The sequence below is a fragment of the Pelodiscus sinensis genome, chromosome 18 (assembly GCF_049634645.1).
Source record: "Pelodiscus sinensis isolate JC-2024 chromosome 18, ASM4963464v1, whole genome shotgun sequence".
Taxonomy (NCBI): Eukaryota; Metazoa; Chordata; order Testudines; family Trionychidae; genus Pelodiscus; species Pelodiscus sinensis.
The window spans coordinates 31836229-31855041 of record NC_134728.1 but is presented as its reverse complement, the minus strand read 5'-3'; the positions used below and the strand labels follow the sequence as shown (position 1 = coordinate 31855041).

The 18813-nt window shown below is 59.8% G+C and overlaps 1 protein-coding gene across 2 annotated transcripts in view; it reads left to right on the top strand.

Annotated features, from left to right (window-relative positions):
- LOC102458767 (fer-1-like protein 4) overlaps positions 1-18813 on the top strand; it is a 107016-nt gene that overhangs the window by 80105 nt on the left and 8098 nt on the right. For both annotated transcript variants that reach the window (XM_075901461.1, XM_075901460.1), the window contains exons 36-42: positions 28-155; positions 818-988; positions 1490-1644; positions 3352-3530; positions 15077-15162; positions 15758-15856; positions 16278-16519. In XM_075901461.1, the coding sequence (XP_075757576.1) occupies positions 28-155; positions 818-988; positions 1490-1644; positions 3352-3530; positions 15077-15162; positions 15758-15856; positions 16278-16519 (1060 nt within the window). The remainder of the gene's footprint in view (positions 1-27; positions 156-817; positions 989-1489; positions 1645-3351; positions 3531-15076; positions 15163-15757; positions 15857-16277; positions 16520-18813) is intronic.

Below are 18813 nucleotides of genomic sequence, written 5' to 3'. Positions count from 1 at the left end.
CCAGAATCGCCTGCTGTTGGCTTTTAGGCAATGAACCTGGCTCCGGCAGATGCGAACGGCAAGGCGGATCCCTACGTGGTGGTAACGCTTGGCAAGGAGCAGAGGGACACGAAGGACCGTTACATCCCGAAGCAGCTCAACCCCGTGTTTGGAGAGTAAGGGGCAGGCAACAGCCTCTTCCTTGGGGCACACTGGAAAGGGAGATGCCTGGGTTGAGTGTGGCACCGAGCCACCCCCTGCAGTGCTCCTTCCTCTGCCCCATTGCATCGGTGCCCCTCAGTCCCGCATGGGGCTGCTCTGCCCCAGGCTCTCGGTGTGTCTGCCTGGCCCCCGCACGTCTGGGGCGCTGCTCACAGGAGCCTGCCCCAGGAGGGAACAGAGCGGGGGAGAAGGTGCCTGCAGGGCGGGTGCAGACGCTCGTGGCGCTGCCCTGCCCAGGGCCCTGGGTTCGGAGCGGGGCGACGCTGTCCAAGGGGCCGTGGGGCAGAGCTCCACGCACTCCGCTGTGCCCGGATCATGCCCCACTGGACACGCAGGCGGGGGCGGGATGCTGGCAGCTCCCTGAACTGGACCTGGCCTGGGGAGGGGGGCGGGCACAGGAGGCCACTGTAGCCCGGCAGCCTGTTGTCCCTGAGGCACTGCCGGGGGTGCAGAGCCGCGGGCGGGGGCCTGGCGCAGGGCGGTGCTGCCCCTGCTGGGTATTTCCGCCTGGGGTTTGGGGAGCTGAGCGTGGCAGGCAGAGGGAACTGCGTCAGCCCGTCCCACAGACCGAGCTGGGGCCGGCAGGGAGCCCTGCTCACTGGGCTCGTGCATGCAGGGTCCTGGAGCTGAGCATCTCCTTCCCCATGGAGTCGGAGCTCACCGTTTCCATATTCGACCACGACTTGGTTGGCTCGGACGACCTGATTGGGGAGACGAAGATCGACCTGGAGAACCGGTTCTACAGCAAGCACCGGGCGAACTGTGGGGTGGCCTCCCAGTACGACACGTACGTCCAGCCGCTCCCTTCTACGCGGGCTGCCGTGGTGACGCCAGGCCCCCGGCCACTCTGCTGCACGGGGGCGGGTTGTGGAGCCACTGGTCCACAGAGCCACGCAGGAGCACGCTGGCCACCTCCGAGGGGTCGGGACTCTGCCACCTGGCGTAGAGCCACGTGTGTATGGCCACGTCCGGCCACTCGACATCCAGATTCCCCAGGGCGACGCCTGCTGGCCTTCCTTCCGCTGCTTCATTGGCCCCCGGCGCCCCGGGCCGGGAGAGTCGCCTGCGACTGCCTTGGGCCCAGGAGGGGAAGGGATTCATAGTCTCGTGATTGGCCAGCAGCTTGCTTCATAACCGTCCCTGGGCGCCTGCAGGGAGGGCGTCTCCGTGCTCTGGCAGCCCGTCCTGCGGGAGCGCCTGCGCGGCAGCGCTGGGACCCCAGGGGACGTATTCCCTGCGCGGCTCCACCAGGGAGAACGGGCTGTCTGACACTCCCCCCTCCCCACAGCGACGGCTACAACGTGTGGCGAGACGCGTTCAAGCCCACCCAGATCTTGGAGAGTTTGTGCAAGAAGAGCTCGCTCCCCTCCGCAGAGTACAGGCGGGAGGAGGTCAAAGTCAACAGCAAGATCTTCAAGGTGCCGCCTGAAGCTTTCCCGGCAGGTACCGTGTGTTATTTGGTGTGGCTCAGGCCCCCTCTCCTCCCTGACCACACCCAGCGCTCAGCTGCACAGGCCACACAAGACAGTGTGGTCCCTGAACCCCCTGCCTGGCTCGGGTGAGCAATCGCTCTGGTGCGCTTGTCCAGGGCTTGGGGCGACCGTATCTCCCTGTGCTGGGTACAGGAGCCCTGGTGAAACGACAGTACTCGGCTCTACGCATGTTCTCCGGCCACCACCGTGCAGGTCTTCAGAGTGCGCTGAGCGGCCTGCGCCCTGCTGGAACGGCACAGCGTGGAGTTGGGCGCCTTTTATTTAAGGCTTTAGGGGTCACATGGGATGGGAGGACCCCCAGCCAGGTCACATGGGATGGGAGGACCCCCAGCCAGGTCACATGGGATGGGAGAACCCCCGGCCAGGTCACATGGGATGGGAGGACCCCCGGCCAGGTCACATGGGATGGGAGGACCCCCAGCCAAGTCACATGGGATGGGATGACACCCCCCTCCGGCCCCACACAGGACACACATGCGCGCTCACACGTGCCCACACGCACACGCGCACACACACACTTCCCCCCCATACACCTCTCACACAGGAACACAACCAGCCAACCAGCTCTCCCTGTCAGTGCTCTCTGCCCTCCGTGCCTTGCCGGGCCCCGGGACAGACCCACCTCTCCTCACCCCGGCGCTGCCCCGCCCCACAGCAACATGGGGCAGGCTCACGCTTCAACGCAGGGCTCTGCCAGGGCTCCCATCGCAGTGTGGCCAGCAGCAGCCTCTGGGCAGGGAAGGGGTGGGAGCTCTTCCAGCCCCAGGGGAGGGGCGTGTGGGGCAAGGGGTGACCTGCCCGTCTCTGCAGAGCCCCTCTCCTCACTCCACCACTCTCTGGGGCAGGAAGCGGCTTGTCCTGTCCTGCTGGCAGTCGAAAGGCACTGAGGGAACCCAGCCGCCCCGGCTAGTGTGGGCAGGGAAGGGTCGAGCCCCCAGGATGCCTGGTGCCCCAGGGAACTCCTGCAGCCCGCGAAGGGAGCCAGAGAGGGCTCAGCAGGGCGGTGCTGGAGGACGGTCCGGCCCGTGGTCCCTGGACAGAGCCAGGCACGGCAGGGTGACGAGGGGCTAAGCCCCTGCCATGAGGGCTGTGGAGCCTGCCGGTTCAAGGCTACGTGGGCCGGAAACTGCTTCTCCCTCCCCTGCTCCTGGCTTCCCCAAGCCCGCACTGGGCTGGGCGTTGGCACGTGCAGGCTCGGCTCCTGTCCAGTGCCCAGGCCGGAGGCTCTTGGGCATCCAGGGCTCTGGGGGAAGGGAGGGAGGAGCCTGCCAGCCAGGCGGTGGGCAAGCCGAGTGCTCCGGCCGGCGCTGGGAGCGGTGAGCCGGCAGCCCTGGGACACGCCCCGCTGCTCCTGTGGGGCAAAGGGCACAGCGGGGCAGGACAGTGGGGAGGACCCGTGCAGGGCACCGTGTGATGCCTCCTGGTGCCTGGCCACACTCACCAGCCAGGAGCCAGCTCCACGCTGGCCCTTCGGGGGCTGACCAGCCGGGGAGCAGCCAGCCCTGCCTGCGGCCCCTCCCCCCGCCAGGCTGACACCCCACCCCCATGCTCAGCCGCCGGGGCCCACTCACGGCTGCGGGGCGGGCGACAGGGACCCACAGCCCGGGGGAGGCGGCTCTGGGGCCCCTTGCTCAGCTGCTGGCTGCCTGTGTCCCAGAGGCCTTTGTGAAGGACAAGCGCGAGGCGGAGGACGAGGCGTGGGCCACGTACGACGAGCACAAGGCGCTGTATGTCCTGCAGCACTGGGAGGAGATGCCAGAGTTCGGCTACAAGCTGGTCCCGGAGCACGTGGAGATTCGGTCGCTTTACAACCCGGACAACCCGGGGCTGGTGCAGGTGAGGCCACCCTGTTCATTCGCCCCAGAGGCCCCTGGGCGCTCGCCCTGCCAAGCTCTGGGGGCCGGCTGGTCACTCCCTAGGCCAGAACGCGACTGCTCCCGCTGTCTGCTCCATGGGCTCTGTCCCGGCCGGCGGACACTGCCCCCTCTGCCCAGCAGCTGGTCAGGAGCAGCAGCAAAGGTTGCGATTGGCTGCGATTTCCTGGGCTCCGGTTTGTCTGGAGACGCCGTGCGGCACCGTGGGCTGGGATGGACCAGGGCGGGCCGAGCCCTCAGGAGGCATCGAGTCCAACCCCCTGCCCAAAGCAGGACCAACCCCGACTCAATCAGCCCAGCCCAGCCGAGACTTAGTGCTAGGACTGGAATCGAGTCCACCCTCCTGCCCTCACGGCAGGACCAAGCACCGTCTAGGCCATCCCTAAACCCCCCCACCACTTCTCTAGGGAACCCGGCCCAGTGCTTCCCACCCGCCTGGGAGTCAGAAGGGTGTACGTACTGGCCTGCTGCCTCTGCCACTCACTTCTGTGTGGCCTTGGGCAAGTCACTTCCCCTCCCAGCCTGAGGCTTGGATAAGAAGCAAGGGGCTCAAACTGCAGCAAGGGGGGTTTAGATTGGACGTTAGGAAAAGCGTCCTGCCTGCCAGGGTGGTCAAACCCTGGGATAAGTTGCCTGGGGGTGGAATGCCCGTCCCTGGAGATACTGAAGAGCAGGGTGGACAGACACTGCCAGGGATGTTCTAGACGGTGCTGGGTCCCGCCGTGAGGGCCGGGGCCTGGACTCGCTGCCTCTCGAGGGCCCTGCCAGTCGTCTGATTCTTTGCCCGTCCTGTGTCTGTCGATTGCAAGCTCTTTAGGGAAGGGATGTCCAGGCACAGTGGGACGGGAGCTTGGGTTGCAGCCTCTAGGCCAGGGGCAGGGAACCTCTTTTGGGTCAGTGAGAACCTCAGTGCGAAAGTTCAGCTACCTCTGGGGCAGAGCCTGGCCGTGGCGCACAGCGCCGAGCGGGATGCAGGGGGGCCAGAAGGAACCATGGGGCTCAGTCTGACCTCCAGGCTGCTGCCCCTTGCCTCTTGCTGCCTACTCCCTGTGGCCAGCCCAGGAGCCGGTGATGGAGCGAGAGCAGCCGTCTGGAGAGAGCTGCCCCCTCTTAGAACCTGACCCGCCCGGGAGGGGGGCAGGGTTAATTCCCCGCCCTGCTGTCATCCCACTGGCCCGGGGGTTGGCTAGGGAGCCCCCCCCAGCAGCCCCTCCCCTCCTGCTGCGCAGCGCCTTTGGCCAAGCGCCTTGCTCAGCTCAGTGCCTGGGAGCTGCTAGCCCCCTGCTCCGCACGCCACGTTGCTGCAGAGGTCGTAGGGGCAGCGCCCCACCCAGCATGCCTGGCTGGAGCAGCAGGCTCCTGGCCACTGGTTCTGGAAGGGCCAAGTCAGCCTGGCTGGGCCCCTCTTCCCCTTGTGAGCCAGGTGGCTTCTTGGGTCCCAGGCAAACGAACTTCGGTTAAAATGCTGGTTGGTTGCTTGAGGCCTGTTTACCAAGCGCCCCCGCGCTGCCGCCTCGCCCCCTGCCCTCATCCCCGTTACTGCCCCACCAGGATCTGGCCTCTTCAGGCTGTGTGGGTGAGAGTCCTCGCTGCCCGGAGCAACTGACGAGCTATTGAATTGGGCTTGGCCGGGGTCAAGGTACTTTGGAGAATCCCATTTTAAAAGACCCCAACAAACTGTTTGCCACTAGGAACTCCATCGCCACCCTAAGCTCCTGGCTGGCTGGGTCTGGTGTGAGCAACCCATGGGCTGGCCTGGCAACAAGGACACCATGTCATTTCCAAACGGCCTTCAGGCACTTCGCTAGATTCCCACGGTCATTTGCTTCATTTTGGCAAGAAAAAACTGAATTTCCCCAGTGTGGAGAAGCTAAGCTGGTGGCATGGTATCCAAGCCTGGGGGTGATGCGCGTGTGTGTGTGTGTGTGTGTGTGTGTGTCTGGCATGGCATCCAATCCTGTGGGTGATGCGTGTGTGTGTGTGGGTGTATGTCTGGCATGGCATCCAAGCCTGGGGGTGATGCGTGTGTGTGTGTGTGTGTGTGTGTGTGTCTGGCATGGCATCCAAGCCTGGGGGTGATGCGGGTGTGTGTGTGTGTGTGTGTGTGTGTGTGTGTCTGGCATGGCATCCAAGCCTGGGGGTGATGCGTGTGTGTGTGTGTGTGTGTGTGTCTGGCATGGCATCCAAGCCTGGGGGTGATGCGTGTGTGTGTGTGTGTGTCTGGCATGGCATCCAAGCCTGGGGGTGATGCGTGTGTGTGTGTGTGTGTGTGTCTGGCATGGCATCCAAGCCTGGGGGTGATGCGTGTGTGTGTGTGTGTGTCTGGCATGGCATCCAAGCCTGGGGGTGATGCGTGTGTGTGTGTGTGTGTGTGTGTGTGTCTGGCATGGCATCCAAGCCTGGGGGTGATGCGTGTGTGTGTGTGTGTGTGTGTGTGTGTGTGTGTGTGTGTGTGTGTGTCTGGCATGGCATCCAAGCCTGGGGGTGATGCGGGTGTGTGTGTGTGTGTGTGTGTGTGTCTGGCATGGCATCCAAGCCTGGGGGTGATGCGGGTGTGTGTGTGTGTGTGTGTGTGTGTCTGGCATGGCATCCAAGCCTGGGGGTGATGCGTGTGTGTGTGTGTGTGTGTGTGTCTGGCATGGCATCCAAGCCTGGGGGTGATGCGTGTGTGTGTGTGTGTGTGTGTCTGGCATGGCATCCAAGCCTGGGGGTGATGCGGGTGTGTGTGTGTGTGTGTCTGGCATGGCATCCAAGCCTGGGGGTGATGCGGGTGTGTGTGTGTGTGTGTGTGTGTCTGGCATGGCATCCAAGCCTGGGGGTGATGCGTGTGTGTGTGTGTGTGTGTGTGTCTGGCATGGCATCCAAGCCTGGGGGTGATGCGGGTGTGTGTGTGTGTGTGTGTGTGTGTGTGTGTGTGTGTGTGTGTGTCTGGCATGGCATCCAATCCTGGGGGTGATGCGGGTGTGTGTGTGTGTGTGTGTGTGTGTGTGTGTGTGTGTGTCTGGCATGGCATCCAATCCTGGGGGTGATGGGTGTGTGTGTGTGTGTGTGTCTGGCATGGCATCCAATCCTGGGGCTGATGGGGGTGTGTGTGTGTGTGTCTGGCATGGCATCCAAGCCTGGGGGTGATGCGGGTGTGTGTGTGTGTGTGTGTGTGTGTGTGTCTGGCATGGCATCCAATCCTGGGGGTGATGCGGGGGTGTGTGTGTGTGTGTGTGTGTGTGTCTGGCATGGCATCCAATCCTGGGGGTGATGGGTGTGTGTGTGTGTGTGTCTGGCATGGCATCCAAGCCTGGGGGTAGTGCGGGTGTGTGTGTGAGTGTGTGTCTGGCATGGCATCCAAGCCTGGGGGTGATGCGGGTGTGTGTGTGTGTGTGTGTGTCTGGCATGGCATCCAATCCTGGGGGTGATGCGGGTTTGTGTGTGTGTGTGTGTGTGTCTGGCATGGCATCCAATCCTGGGGGTGATGCGGGTTTGTGTGTGTGTGTGTGTGTGTCTGGCATGGCATCCAAGCCTGGGGGTGATGCGGGTGTGTGTGTGTGTGTGTGTGTGTGTGTGTGTGTGTGTGTGTCTGGCATGGCATCCAATCCTGGGGGTGATGCGGGTTTGTGTGTGTGTGTGTGTCTGGCATGGCATCCAAGCCTGGGAGTGATGGGTGTGTGTGTGTGTGTGTGTGTGTGTGTGTTTGTCTGGCATGGCATCCAAGCCTGGGGGTGATGGGGGTGTGTGTGTGTGTGTCTGGCATGGCATCCAAGCCTGGGGGTGATGGGTGTGTGTGTGTGTGTTTGTCTGGCATGGCATCCAAGCCTGGGGGTGATGGGTGTGTGTGTGTGTGTGTGTGTGGCATGGCATCCAAGCCTGTGGGTGATGGGTGTGTGTGTGTGTGTCTGGCATGGTATCCAAGCCTGGGGGTGATGGGTGTGTGTGTGTCTGGCATGGTATCCAAGCCTGGGGGTGATGGGTGTGTGTGTGTGTGTGTGTCTGACATGGCATCCAAGCCTGGGAGTGATGGGTGTGTGTGTGTGTGTGTGTGTGTGTCTGGCATGGCATCCAAGCCTGGGAGTGATGGGTGTGTGTGTGTGTGTGTGTCTGGCATGGCATCCAAGCCTGGGGGTGATGGGTGTGTGTGTGTGTGTTTGTCTGGCATGGCATCCAAGCCTGGGGGTGATGGGTGTGTGTGTGTGTGTGTGTGTGTCTGGCATGGCATGGCATCCAAGCCTGGGGGTGATGGGTGTGTGTGTGTGTGTGTGTGTCTGGCATGGCATCCAAGCCTGGGGGTGATGGGGGTGTGTATGTGTGTGTGTGTGTGTGTCTGGCATGGCATCCAAGCCTGGGGGTGATGGGTGTGTGTGTGTGTGTGTGTGTGTCTGGCATGGCATCCAAGCCTGGGGGTGATGGGGGTGTGTGTGTCTGGCATGGCATCCAAGCCTGCGGGTGATGGGTGTGTGTGTGTGTGTTTGTCTTGCATGGCATCCAAGCCTGGGGGTGATGGGTGTGTGTGTGTCTGGCATGGCATCCAAGCCTGGGGGTGATGGGTGTGTGTGTGTCTGGCATGGCATCCAAGCCTGGGAGTGATGTGTGTGTGTGTGTGTGTGTGTCTGGCATGGCATCCAAGCCTGGGAGTGATGGGTGTGTGTGTGTGTGTGTCTGGCATGGCATCCAAGCCTGGGAGTGATGGGTGTGTGTGTGTGTGTATGTGTGTTTGTCTGGCATGGCATCCAAGCCTGGGGGTGATGGGTGTGTGTGTGTGTGTGTGTGTGTGTCTGGCATGGCATCCAAGCCTGGGGGTGATGGGGGTGTGTGTGTGTGTGTGTTTGTCTGGCATGGCATCCAAGCCTGGGGGTGATGGGTGTGTGTGTGTGTGTGTGTGTCTGGCATGGCATCCAAGCCTGGGGGTGATGGGTGTTTGTGTGTGTGTGTGTGTGTGTGTCTGGCATGGCATCCAAGCCTGGGAGTGATGGGGGTGTGTGTGTGTGTGTGTGTGTCTGGCATGGCATCCAAGCCTGGGAGTGATGGGTGTGTGTGTGTGTGTGTCTGGCATGGCAGCCAAGCCTGGGAGTGATGGGGGTGTGTGTGTGTGTGTGTCTGGCATGGCATCCAAGCCTGGGGGTGATGGGTGTGTGTGTGTGTGTTTGTCTGGCATGGCATCCAAGCCTGGGGGTGATGGGTGTGTGTGTGTGTGTGTGTGTGTCTGGCATGGCATCCAAGCCTGGGGGTGATGGGTGTGTGTGTGTGTGTGTGTGTGTGTGTGTGTTTGTCTGGCATGGCATCCAAGCCTGGGGCTGATGGGTGTGTGTGTGTGTGTCTGGCATGGCATCCAAGCCTGGGGGTGATGGGTGTGTGTGTGTGTTGTGTGTGTCTGGCATGGCATCCAAGCCTGGGGGTGATGGGTGTGTGTGTGTGTGTGTGTGTGTGTGTGTATGTGTGTGTGTTTGTCTGGCATGGTATCCAAGCCTGGGGGTGATGGGGGTGTGTGTGTGTGTGTTTGTCTGGCATGGCATCCAAGCCTGGGGGTGATGGGGGTGTGTGTGTGTGTGTGTGTGTGTCTGGCATGGCATCCAAGCCTGGGGGTGATGGGTGTGTGTGTGTGTGTGTGTGTGTGTGTCTGGCATGGCATCCAAGCCTGGGAGTGATGGGGGTGTGTGTGTGTGTGTGTGTGTCTGGCATGGCATCCAAGCCTGGGAGTGATGGGTGTGTGTGTGTGTGTGTCTGGCATGGCAGCCAAGCCTGGGAGTGATGGGGGTGTGTGTGTGTGTGTGTCTGGCATGGCATCCAAGCCTGGGGGTGATGGGTGTGTGTGTGTGTGTTTGTCTGGCATGGCATCCAAGCCTGGGGGTGATGGGTGTGTGTGTGTGTGTGTGTGTGTCTGGCATGGCATCCAAGCCTGGGGGTGATGGGTGTGTGTGTGTGTGTGTGTGTGTGTGTGTGTTTGTCTGGCATGGCATCCAAGCCTGGGGCTGATGGGTGTGTGTGTGTGTGTCTGGCATGGCATCCAAGCCTGGGGGTGATGGGTGTGTGTGTGTGTGTGTGTGTGTATGTGTGTGTGTTTGTCTGGCATGGCATCCAAGCCTGGGGGTGATGGGTGTGTGTGTGTGTTGTGTGTGTCTGGCATGGCATCCAAGCCTGGGGGTGATGGGTGTGTGTGTGTGTGTGTGTGTGTGTGTATGTGTGTGTGTTTGTCTGGCATGGTATCCAAGCCTGGGGGTGATGGGTGTGTGTGTGTGTGTGTGTGTCTGGCATGGCATCCAAGCCTGGGGGTGATAGAATCATAGAATCATAGAATAATAGGACTGGAAGGGACCTCGAGAGGTCATCGAGTCCAGCCCCCCGCCCTCAAGGCAGGACCAAGCTCCGTCTACACCATCCCTGACAGATGTCTATCTAACCTGTTCTTAAATATCTCCAGAGAGGGAGATTCCACCACCTCCCTTGGCAATTTATTCCAATATTTGACCACCCTGACAGTTAGGAATTTTTTCCTAATGTCCAATCTAAACCTCCCCTGCTGCACTTTAAGCCCATTACTCCTTGTCCTGTCCTCAGAAACCAAGAGGAACAAATTTTTGCCTTCCTCCTTGTGACACCCTTTTAGATATTTGAAAACCGCTATCATGTCCCCCCTTAATCTTCTTTTTTCCAAACTAAACAAGCCCAGTTCATGAAGCCTGGCTTCATAGGTCATGTTCTCTAAACCTTTAATCATTCTTGTCGCTCTTCTCTGTACCCTTTCCAATTTCTCCACATCTTTCTTGAAATGTGGCGCCCAGAACTGGACAGAGTACTCCAGCTGAGGCCTAACTAGTGCAGAGTAGAGCGGCAGAATGACTTCACGAGTTTTGCTTACAACACACCTGTTGATACAACCTAGAATCATATTTGCTTTTTTTGCAACAGCATCACACTGTTGACTCATATTCAACTTGTGGTCCACTATGACCCCTAGATCCCTTTCCGCCATGCTCCTTCCTAGACAGTCGCTTCCCATCTTGTATGTATGGAACTGATTGTTCCTTCCTAAGTGGAGCACTTTGCATTTCTCTTTATTAAACCTCATCTTGTTTACCTCTGACCATTTCTCTAACTTGCTAAGGTCATTTTGAATTATGTCTCTATCCTCCAAAGAAGTCGCAACCCCACCCAGTTTGGTATCATCTGCAAACTTAATAAGAGTACTCTCTATCCCAATATCTACATCATTGATGAAGATATTGAATAGTACGGGTCCCAAAACAGACCCTTGAGGAACTCCACTTGTTATCCCTTTCCAGCAGGATTTAGAACCGTTAACAACAACTCTCTGACTACGGTTATCCAGCCAATTATGCACCCACCTTATCGTGGCCCTATCTAAGTTATATTTGCCTAGTTTATCAATAAGAATATCATGCGAGACCGTATCAAATGCCTTACTAAAGTCTAGGTATATGACATCCACCGCTTCTCCCTTATCCACAAGGCTCGTTATCTTTTCAAAGAAAGCTATCAGATTAGTTTGGCATGACTTGTTCTTCACAAACCCATGCTGGCTATTCCCTATCACTTTATTACTTTCCAAGTGTTTGCATACTATTTCCTTAATTACCTGCTCCATTATCTTCCCTGGGACAGACGTTAAACTGACCGGTCTATAATTTCCTGGGTTGTTCTTATTCCCCTTTTTATAGATGGGCACAATATTTGCCCTTTTCCAGTCTTCTGGAATCTCCCCTGTCTGCCATGATTTTTCAAAGATCATAGCTAAAGGCTCAGATACCTCCTCTATCAGCTCCTTGAGTATCCTGGGATGCATTTCATCAGGACCTGGTGACTTGCTGACATCTAACTTTCCTAAGTGATTTTTAACTTGTTCTTTGTGTATCCTATCTTCTAAACTTACCCTCTCTCTGCTTGTATTCACTATGTTAGGCACACCTCCAGACTTCTCGGTGAAGACCGAAACAAAGAAGTCATTGAGCATCTCCGCCATTTCCAAGTTCCCTGTTACTGCTTCTCCCTCCTCGCTAAGCAGTGGGCCTACCCTGTCCTTGGTCTTCCTCTTGCTTTTAATGTATTTATAAAAGGTCTTCTTGTTTCCCTTTATGCCTGTAGCTAGTTTGATCTCATTTTGTGCCTTTGCCTTTCTAATCTTGCCCCTGCATTCCCGTGTTGCTTGCCTATATTCATCCTTTGTTAGTTGTCCTAGTTTCCATTTTTTATATGACTCCTTTTTTATTTTGAGATCATGCAAGATCTCCTTGTTAAGCCAAGCTGGTCTTTTGCCATATTTTCTATCTTTCCTACACAGCGGAATTGTTTGCTTTTGGGCCCTTAACAACGTCCCTTTGAAATACTTCCAACTCTCCTCAGTTGTTTTTCCCTTCAGTCTTGCTTCCCACGGGACCTTACCTACAAGTTCTCTGAGCTTATCAAAATCTGCCTTCCTGAAATCCATAACCTCAATTGTGGTGGTCTCCCTTCTACCTTTCCTTAAGATCATGAACTCTATTATTTCGTGATCACTGTCCCCTATACTGTCTTCCACTTTCAAGTTCTCAACTAGTTCCTCCCTATTTGTTAAAACCAAATCCAGAACAGCTTCTCCTCTGGTAGCTTTTTCAACCTTCTGAAACAGAAAGTTGTCTCCAATGCAGTCCAGAAACTTATTGGATAGCCTGTGCCTCGCTGTGTTAGTTTCCCAACATATGTCTGGATAGTTGAAGTCCCCCATCACCACCAAAACTTGGGCTTTGGATAGTTTTGTTAATTGTTTAAAAAAGGCCTCATCCACCTCTTCCACCTGGCTAGGTGGCCTGTAGTAGACTCCTAGCATGATATCACCCTCGTTTTTTACCCCTTTTAGCTTAACCCAGAGACTCTCTACACAGCTATCTCCTACGTTCATCTCCACTTCAGTCCAAGTGTGTACATTTTTAATATACAAGGCAACCCCTCCTCCCTTTTTTCCCTGTCTGTCCTTCCTGAGCAAGCCGTACCCTTCCATACCAACATTCCAATCATGCGTCCCATCCCACCAGGTTTCTGTAATACCAATGATATCATAGTTGTATTTATTGGTTAGCAATTCCAGTTCTTCCTGCTTATTACCCATACTTCTCGCATTTGTATATAGGCATCTAAGATACTGATTTGATCTTGCCTCCCTGTTGTGCCCTGACCCTCCTTTCTCCTTGCCATTATAGGCCGTAGTCCCCCCCATTTCCAACCCATCTCCCAGTCCCGCACATTCAGCACTTACCTGTGGGCTTTGCTCACCTGCCCCCGACAAACCTAGTTTAAAGCCCTCCTCACAAGGTTAGCCAGTCTGTGTCCAAACAAGGCCTTCCCGCTCCTGGAAAGGTGAACTCCATCTCCGCCAAGCAGTCCTTCCTGGAAGAGCACCCCGTGATCAAGGAAGCCGAATCCCTCCTGGCGACACCATCGTCGCAGCCAGGCATTCACCTCCAGGATGCACCTCTCTCTGCCCGGGCCCCTACCTTTGACAGGAAGGATAGAAGAGAATACCACCTGCGCTCCAAACTCCTTCACCCGTACTCCCAAAGCCCTGTAGTCACACTTGATCCGCTCAGTGTCACACCTGGCAGTATCATTTGTGCCCACGTGGATGAGTAGCATGGGGTAGTAGTCAGAGGGCCGGATAATCCTCGACAATGCCTCCGTAACATCTCGGATACGGGCCCCTGGCAGACAGCATACCTCTCGAGATGAGCTGTCAGGGCGACAGATGGGTGCCTCCGTTCCCCTCAGAAGAGAGTCTCCAACCACCACTACTCTACGTTTCCTCCTCGCAATGGTGGCAGGAGACTGCTCAACCTTGGTGGTGCAAGGCCTGGTCTCCTCCACTGTGGGGGGTAACTCCTTGTCTCCTGCTGAAAGTAAAGTGTAACGGTTATGTAACAACACAGTGGGAGGGTTAGGAGCAGGGGTGGAACACTGCCTGCTGCCGGAAGTAACCAGCTGCCAGTGCTCACCCTGCACCACTGCCTCCTCCATAAGTGGCTGGTCAACAGTCCCACATCCTAGGACAGTGACCTCCGTGGACTCCACAAGAATACTGTCCAGGAATTCCTCATGGCTTCGAATGCTCCTCAGCCTGGCCACCTCCTCCTGTAGCTCTCCCACCTGCTGCCTGAGAGATTCCACCAGCAGGCACCTTTCACAACGGTTGTCTCCCCCAGCCTGGAGATCACTCAGTGGGAATTGCAAGCCACAAATACAGCAAGACCACACCAGGACCTGGGTAGAGGCATCCATGCTCAGGTTCTCTGTCTGGATACAGGCACAGGTGGAGGAGACAGGAGAAGTACTGGCACAAGCGCTACGGGTCTTCATCACCATCAGTCACTCCCTCTGCCCAACTCCCCTGTCTGCAGTCCCCTGTCCGCTTCGCTCCCCTGGTCGCACTGCTCTGGCTTTTTAAAGCCTGCTTGCCTAGGTCAGGCCTGCCCCCTTCTGAGTCACACAGGGGAAGGCTGAGCCTGAGGCTAATCAGAGGCAATCAAGGGAACAATGGCAGGCTCTCAGTCCCAACTGCCACAGAAGCTGAAACTGAAACTGCTAGCACTCACCTGGAATCAGACTCTCAATTCACACTTCAAACTGTAAAATTCAAACAGTCAGGCACAGGCACACGCTCACACCACAGCTAGTACTCTCACCGGGTAGCCTCTTCGGCGGTGTGTGTGTGTGTGTGTGTTGTGTGTGTCTGGCATGGCATCCAAGCCTGGGGGCGATGGGGGTGTGTGTGTGTGTGTGTCTGGCATGGCATCCAAGCCTGGGGGTGATGGGTGTGTGTGTGTGTGTGTGTGTGTCTGGCATGGCATCCAAGCCGTGTGTGTGTGTGTGTGTGTGTGTGTGTCTGGCATGGCATCCAAGCCGTGTGTGTGTGTGTGTGTGTGTGTGTGTGTGTGTGTGTGTGTGTGTGTCTGGCATGGCATCCAAGCCGTGTGTGTGTGTGTGTGTGTGTGTGTGTGTGTGTGCGTCCGGCATGGCACCCGAGTCCAGCGCAGGGAAGCCGAGTCACAGGGAGATGTTCTGGCAGAGAACAAGTAAAGTTGCCACTGACGAGTTGACACCCCCAGGGCCGGGTTGCTCTTGTTCTAGTTCCGTTTTGCGTAAGCAGTAACCTGTATCCCCGGGGCCGGGGGCTGGTGACTATCCTGGGCCCAGCGTCCTGAGCAATGTTGTTTCTTAAAATCCCCTCGCCAGCCCCATTTCAGATCCCAGCAGCGCGTGCGCCGTGGGCAGGGGCTCGCCGGATCCCAGTGAACTTGCTGGGAGGGGGCCATTGCCCCAGGCCCAGGGTCTCCCCGAATGGATTCAGGCTTCTTGTGTGCACCCGGGTGGAGGTGCCGTGCGCCGTGGCCCCCCGACGCTCGCTCGGTGCCCCATGGGAAGGCGATGTGTGCAGGGAGGGAGGCTGTGGGAGGCGCGTTCCCGGGAGGGCCGGGCAGTGGAGGGTCAGTTCAGCCATGGAGAGGGCGTTGAAGCAGCTCCGCTCCTCTGCCGCAGGGCTCCCTCCACATGTGGATCGACATGTTTCCAAATGACGTCCCAGCACCTCCCCCTGTCAATATCAAGCCACGGCTGCCAATCAGGTACGGGTCTGGGCCACGGGGCCAGAGGGGTCTGTGCGGAGCTGGGCTCCAGCGCCAAGTGCACGTGCTGGGACGCCTGCTCTGGGCCGCTCCAGGGGGCTGCAAGCTGCTCTCCCAGTGACTCCCTGCCTCACGGGAGGGAAGGCTGCCTCTGCCCTCAGCCACAGCGCTGTCCCGGAGCACCAACGCCCTGGGCAGCAGCACTCGTGCGGCAGCCCCACCGCCTTGCCCAGCTCTGCGCCGCCAGGGCTGGGCCATTGGCCTTCGCGCTGCTTGTGCCGGGCTGGAGATGGGGCTTGGCTGGGTGCAGAGCTGGTGCAGAGCACAGGCACCGTGCCGGGCTGGAGATGGGGCTTGGCTGGGTGCAGAGCTGGTGCAGAGCACAGGCACCGTGCCGGGCTGGAGATGGGGCTCGGCTGGTGCAGAGCACAGGCACCGTGCCGGGCTGGAGATGGGGCTCGGCTGGTGCAGAGCACAGGCACCGTGCCGGGCTGGAGATGGGGCTCGGCTGGTGCAGAGCACAGGCACCGTGCCGGGCTGGGGCAGGGGCCCGACAGATGCTGACAGGAGCCGCCTTGACTTTCCCTGCTGGCAGTTACGAGCTGCGCATCATCATCTGGAACACGGACGACGTGGTGCTGGATGACGTGAACCCAATCACGGGCGAGCCCTCCAGCGACATCTACGTGAAAAGGTGCCCGAGCGGCTGGGAGCCGACTGCGCGGAGACGAGGCCAGAGACGGGCGAGTTGCCCTGTCGTCTGACGCCGAGTCCCCCGCCCCAACCGCCCTGGTCTCACCAGCCGGGGGACCTCGCTCCCTGCCCACTGATCCCCTGGGGCCTCGGCCCGACCCAGCTCCGGACGCCCCCGCGGGGCCTCTCCACCCCAACCCAGTGGCGAATCCTGCCTGGGCTCGGGCCTGGACCGTGGCCCCCAGGGCCTAGCTGCCGCTGCCCGTTGCCTCAGGCCACGCTGGCCCTGGAGAGCTCGTGGCTGAGGCGCTGTGGAGCCGCAACTGCCCTGCCCTCAGCCTGGCCCCCCACCCCGCTCCGTGATGCTGACTCTCCTGGCTGCGTTACCATGACGACTGGTGTTAATTGAGCTTCCTCCACAGCTGGATCAAAGGTCTGGACCACGACAAACAGGAGACCGACGTCCACTTCAACTCCCTGACGGGAGAGGGCAACTTCAACTGGCGCTTCGTGTTCCGCTTCGACTACCTGCCGACCGAGAAGGAGGTCTCCTACAAGAGGAAGGACTCCATCTTCTCCCTGGAGGAGTCCGAGTTCAGGGAGCCAGCTGTCCTGGTCCTCCAGGTCTGGGACTACGACCGGATTTCCGCCAATGACTTCCTAGGTACGGCCAGCGCTGCGGAGAGGGGGAGCCCAGGCTGCCCACCAGGAGCACACAGAAGGCAGCTCCCAGTCCCGCGGCCCCGTGTGGCTGGCGGGTCCTCCGGCCGCGCTGGTAGAGCTGCTGCCACAGCGCCGGTCCTGCCAGGCCCAGGGGCCTCCTGGCCTTGGGATTCAGCTCTCGTAGACCAGTGGTTCCTCCTCCGACCCAGCTCCGCACTGTGCTAAGCCTGGAGCCGGCTCCTCTCTTCCCCCCCCGGCCTCTGGTCTGGCCCCCCCCCCCAGCCTCTGGGCTCTCCCCTCTTCCCCCCCCGGCCTCTGGGCTCTCCCCTCTTCCCCCCCCGGCCTCTGGGCTCTCCCCTCTTCCCCCCCCCCGGCCTCTGGGCTCTCCCCTCTTCCCCCCCCCGGCCTCTGGGCTCTCCCCTCTTCCCCCCCCCCCCCGGCCTCTGGGCTCTCCCCTCTTCCCCCCCCCGGCCTCTGGGCTCTCCCCTCTTCTCCCCCCGGCCTCTGGGCTCTCCCCTCTTCTCCCCCCCCAGCCTCTGAGCTCCCCTCTTCCCCCCAGCCTCTGGGCTCTCCCCTCTTCCCCCCCCCCCCCGGCCTCTGGGCTCTCCCCTCTTCTCCCCCCGGCCTCTGGGCTCTCCCCTCTTCCCCCCCCCGGCCTCTGGGCTCCCCCCTTCCCCCCCAGCCTTTGGGCTCTCCCCTCTTCTCCCCCGCCCAGCCTTTGGGCTCTCCCCTCTTCTCCCCCCCCAGCCTCTGGGCTCCCCCCTCCCCCCCAGCCTCTGGGCTCTCCCCTCTTCTCCCCCGCCCAGCCTCTGGGCTCCCCCCTCCTCCCCCAGCCTCTGGGCTCTTCCCTCTTCCCCCCCCCCGGCCTCTGGGCTCCTCTACCCAGTGCCATGGAGCTCTCCTGCGGCTTCCGAGATGCTGGTGCGTCGCAGGCGCACCCTTTTCCAGCCACGTGTGGAATAATGTTTTGTGTGTGCACCGGCGCCTGTGCGAACGTGCACCTCAGGAAGCCAATCCCAGCTGCTAATCATCAGGGCGGCATTTGAATCTCTCCTGCGCGGCCGCACAGCCCACAGCAGGGGCAGGCAAGGTCCAAGGCCACCAAGCCTTTGGACATGGTGCCTGGCCTGCCATGCTGGGACCCTCAGACCAGCTCCCTGCCTGCCACAGCCTCAGGCGCCTCAAAGCAGCCAGCTGCTGGGCCCACGCACCTCTAGACACCACCTGCCTCTTGCATGCTGCCCCCCCGCCCAATCCAGCCACTGGGAGCTGTGACAGGGACGGCACGTGACGCCCCCAGCACCAAGAGGCATGGAGAGCAGCCAGCTGTTCTGAACGGCCTGGGGCGGAGGCAGGCAGGGAGGCTGCCTCAGGTCTTACTGGGCTGCTGGCCAGGAGTCACCTCTGTAAGCGCCTCCCAGTCAGAGCCTGCACCTGGCAGCCCAGCCCCTCCCACACTCCAGCTCCCTGCTGCACGTCTCCCCCAAACCCTCTGCATTCCCCTCCCCCCAGGTCACAACTCCCTCCCGAACCTGCCCCCCCACTGCACTCTGATACCCTGCCCCAGAGCACCACCCAAACCCTGTGCACACACCCCGCCCCAGGCCAGACCCCTCCCTGCACCCCAGTCCCCCGTCCCTTCTGCCTCCAGGCCCTGCACCCTCTGCTGCCCTGGGCCACTTACCGAAAGCTTGGCGTGTCCCCCATCAGAAAGGATTGCTCCCCCCAGCTTACAGGGACACTGGCAGAGGCAGCCTGGCCGCGCCTCCGGCTGAGGGGCAGCTGGTGATGCTGTTGGTCCATAGACGCCAGACTGCCGACCAGCTTCCCCCTTTCCTGGGACCCTTCATTCTCAGACTGCGCAGAAAGGCCCCCTTGCTACGTCCCCTGAGCGCTGAGCCGTGCGGCCGGACCCCGGGCCACCGAGGAATGGGCTGCATTGACAGCACACTGGCTCGCGGGTGGAAATTTGCTGCTGAAACCATTCGGTTGGAAAATGCCAGTTCATTGAACCTGGAGTGTTTGATGGCAGCCAATCGGATTCAGCCAGTTTTCAGGTGTTCTCTGGGAAACCTGCCACTTCGCTCAGCCCCCAGGGGCACAGCCCTGAGGCAGCCCCACCAGATGGGCTGCCCCTGCTCGGGAGAGCCCCGTCTTCCAGTCTGAGGCTCCAGGGCCCACACCCCCTCCACGGGAGCTCAGGACAGTGCTTGGTTCCAAGGCAGGGCGCCGGGGTGGGTGAGAACGCTCCTCCAGAGCAGAGCCCTGGGCTACTTGGCCCCAGTGGTGCTGGGT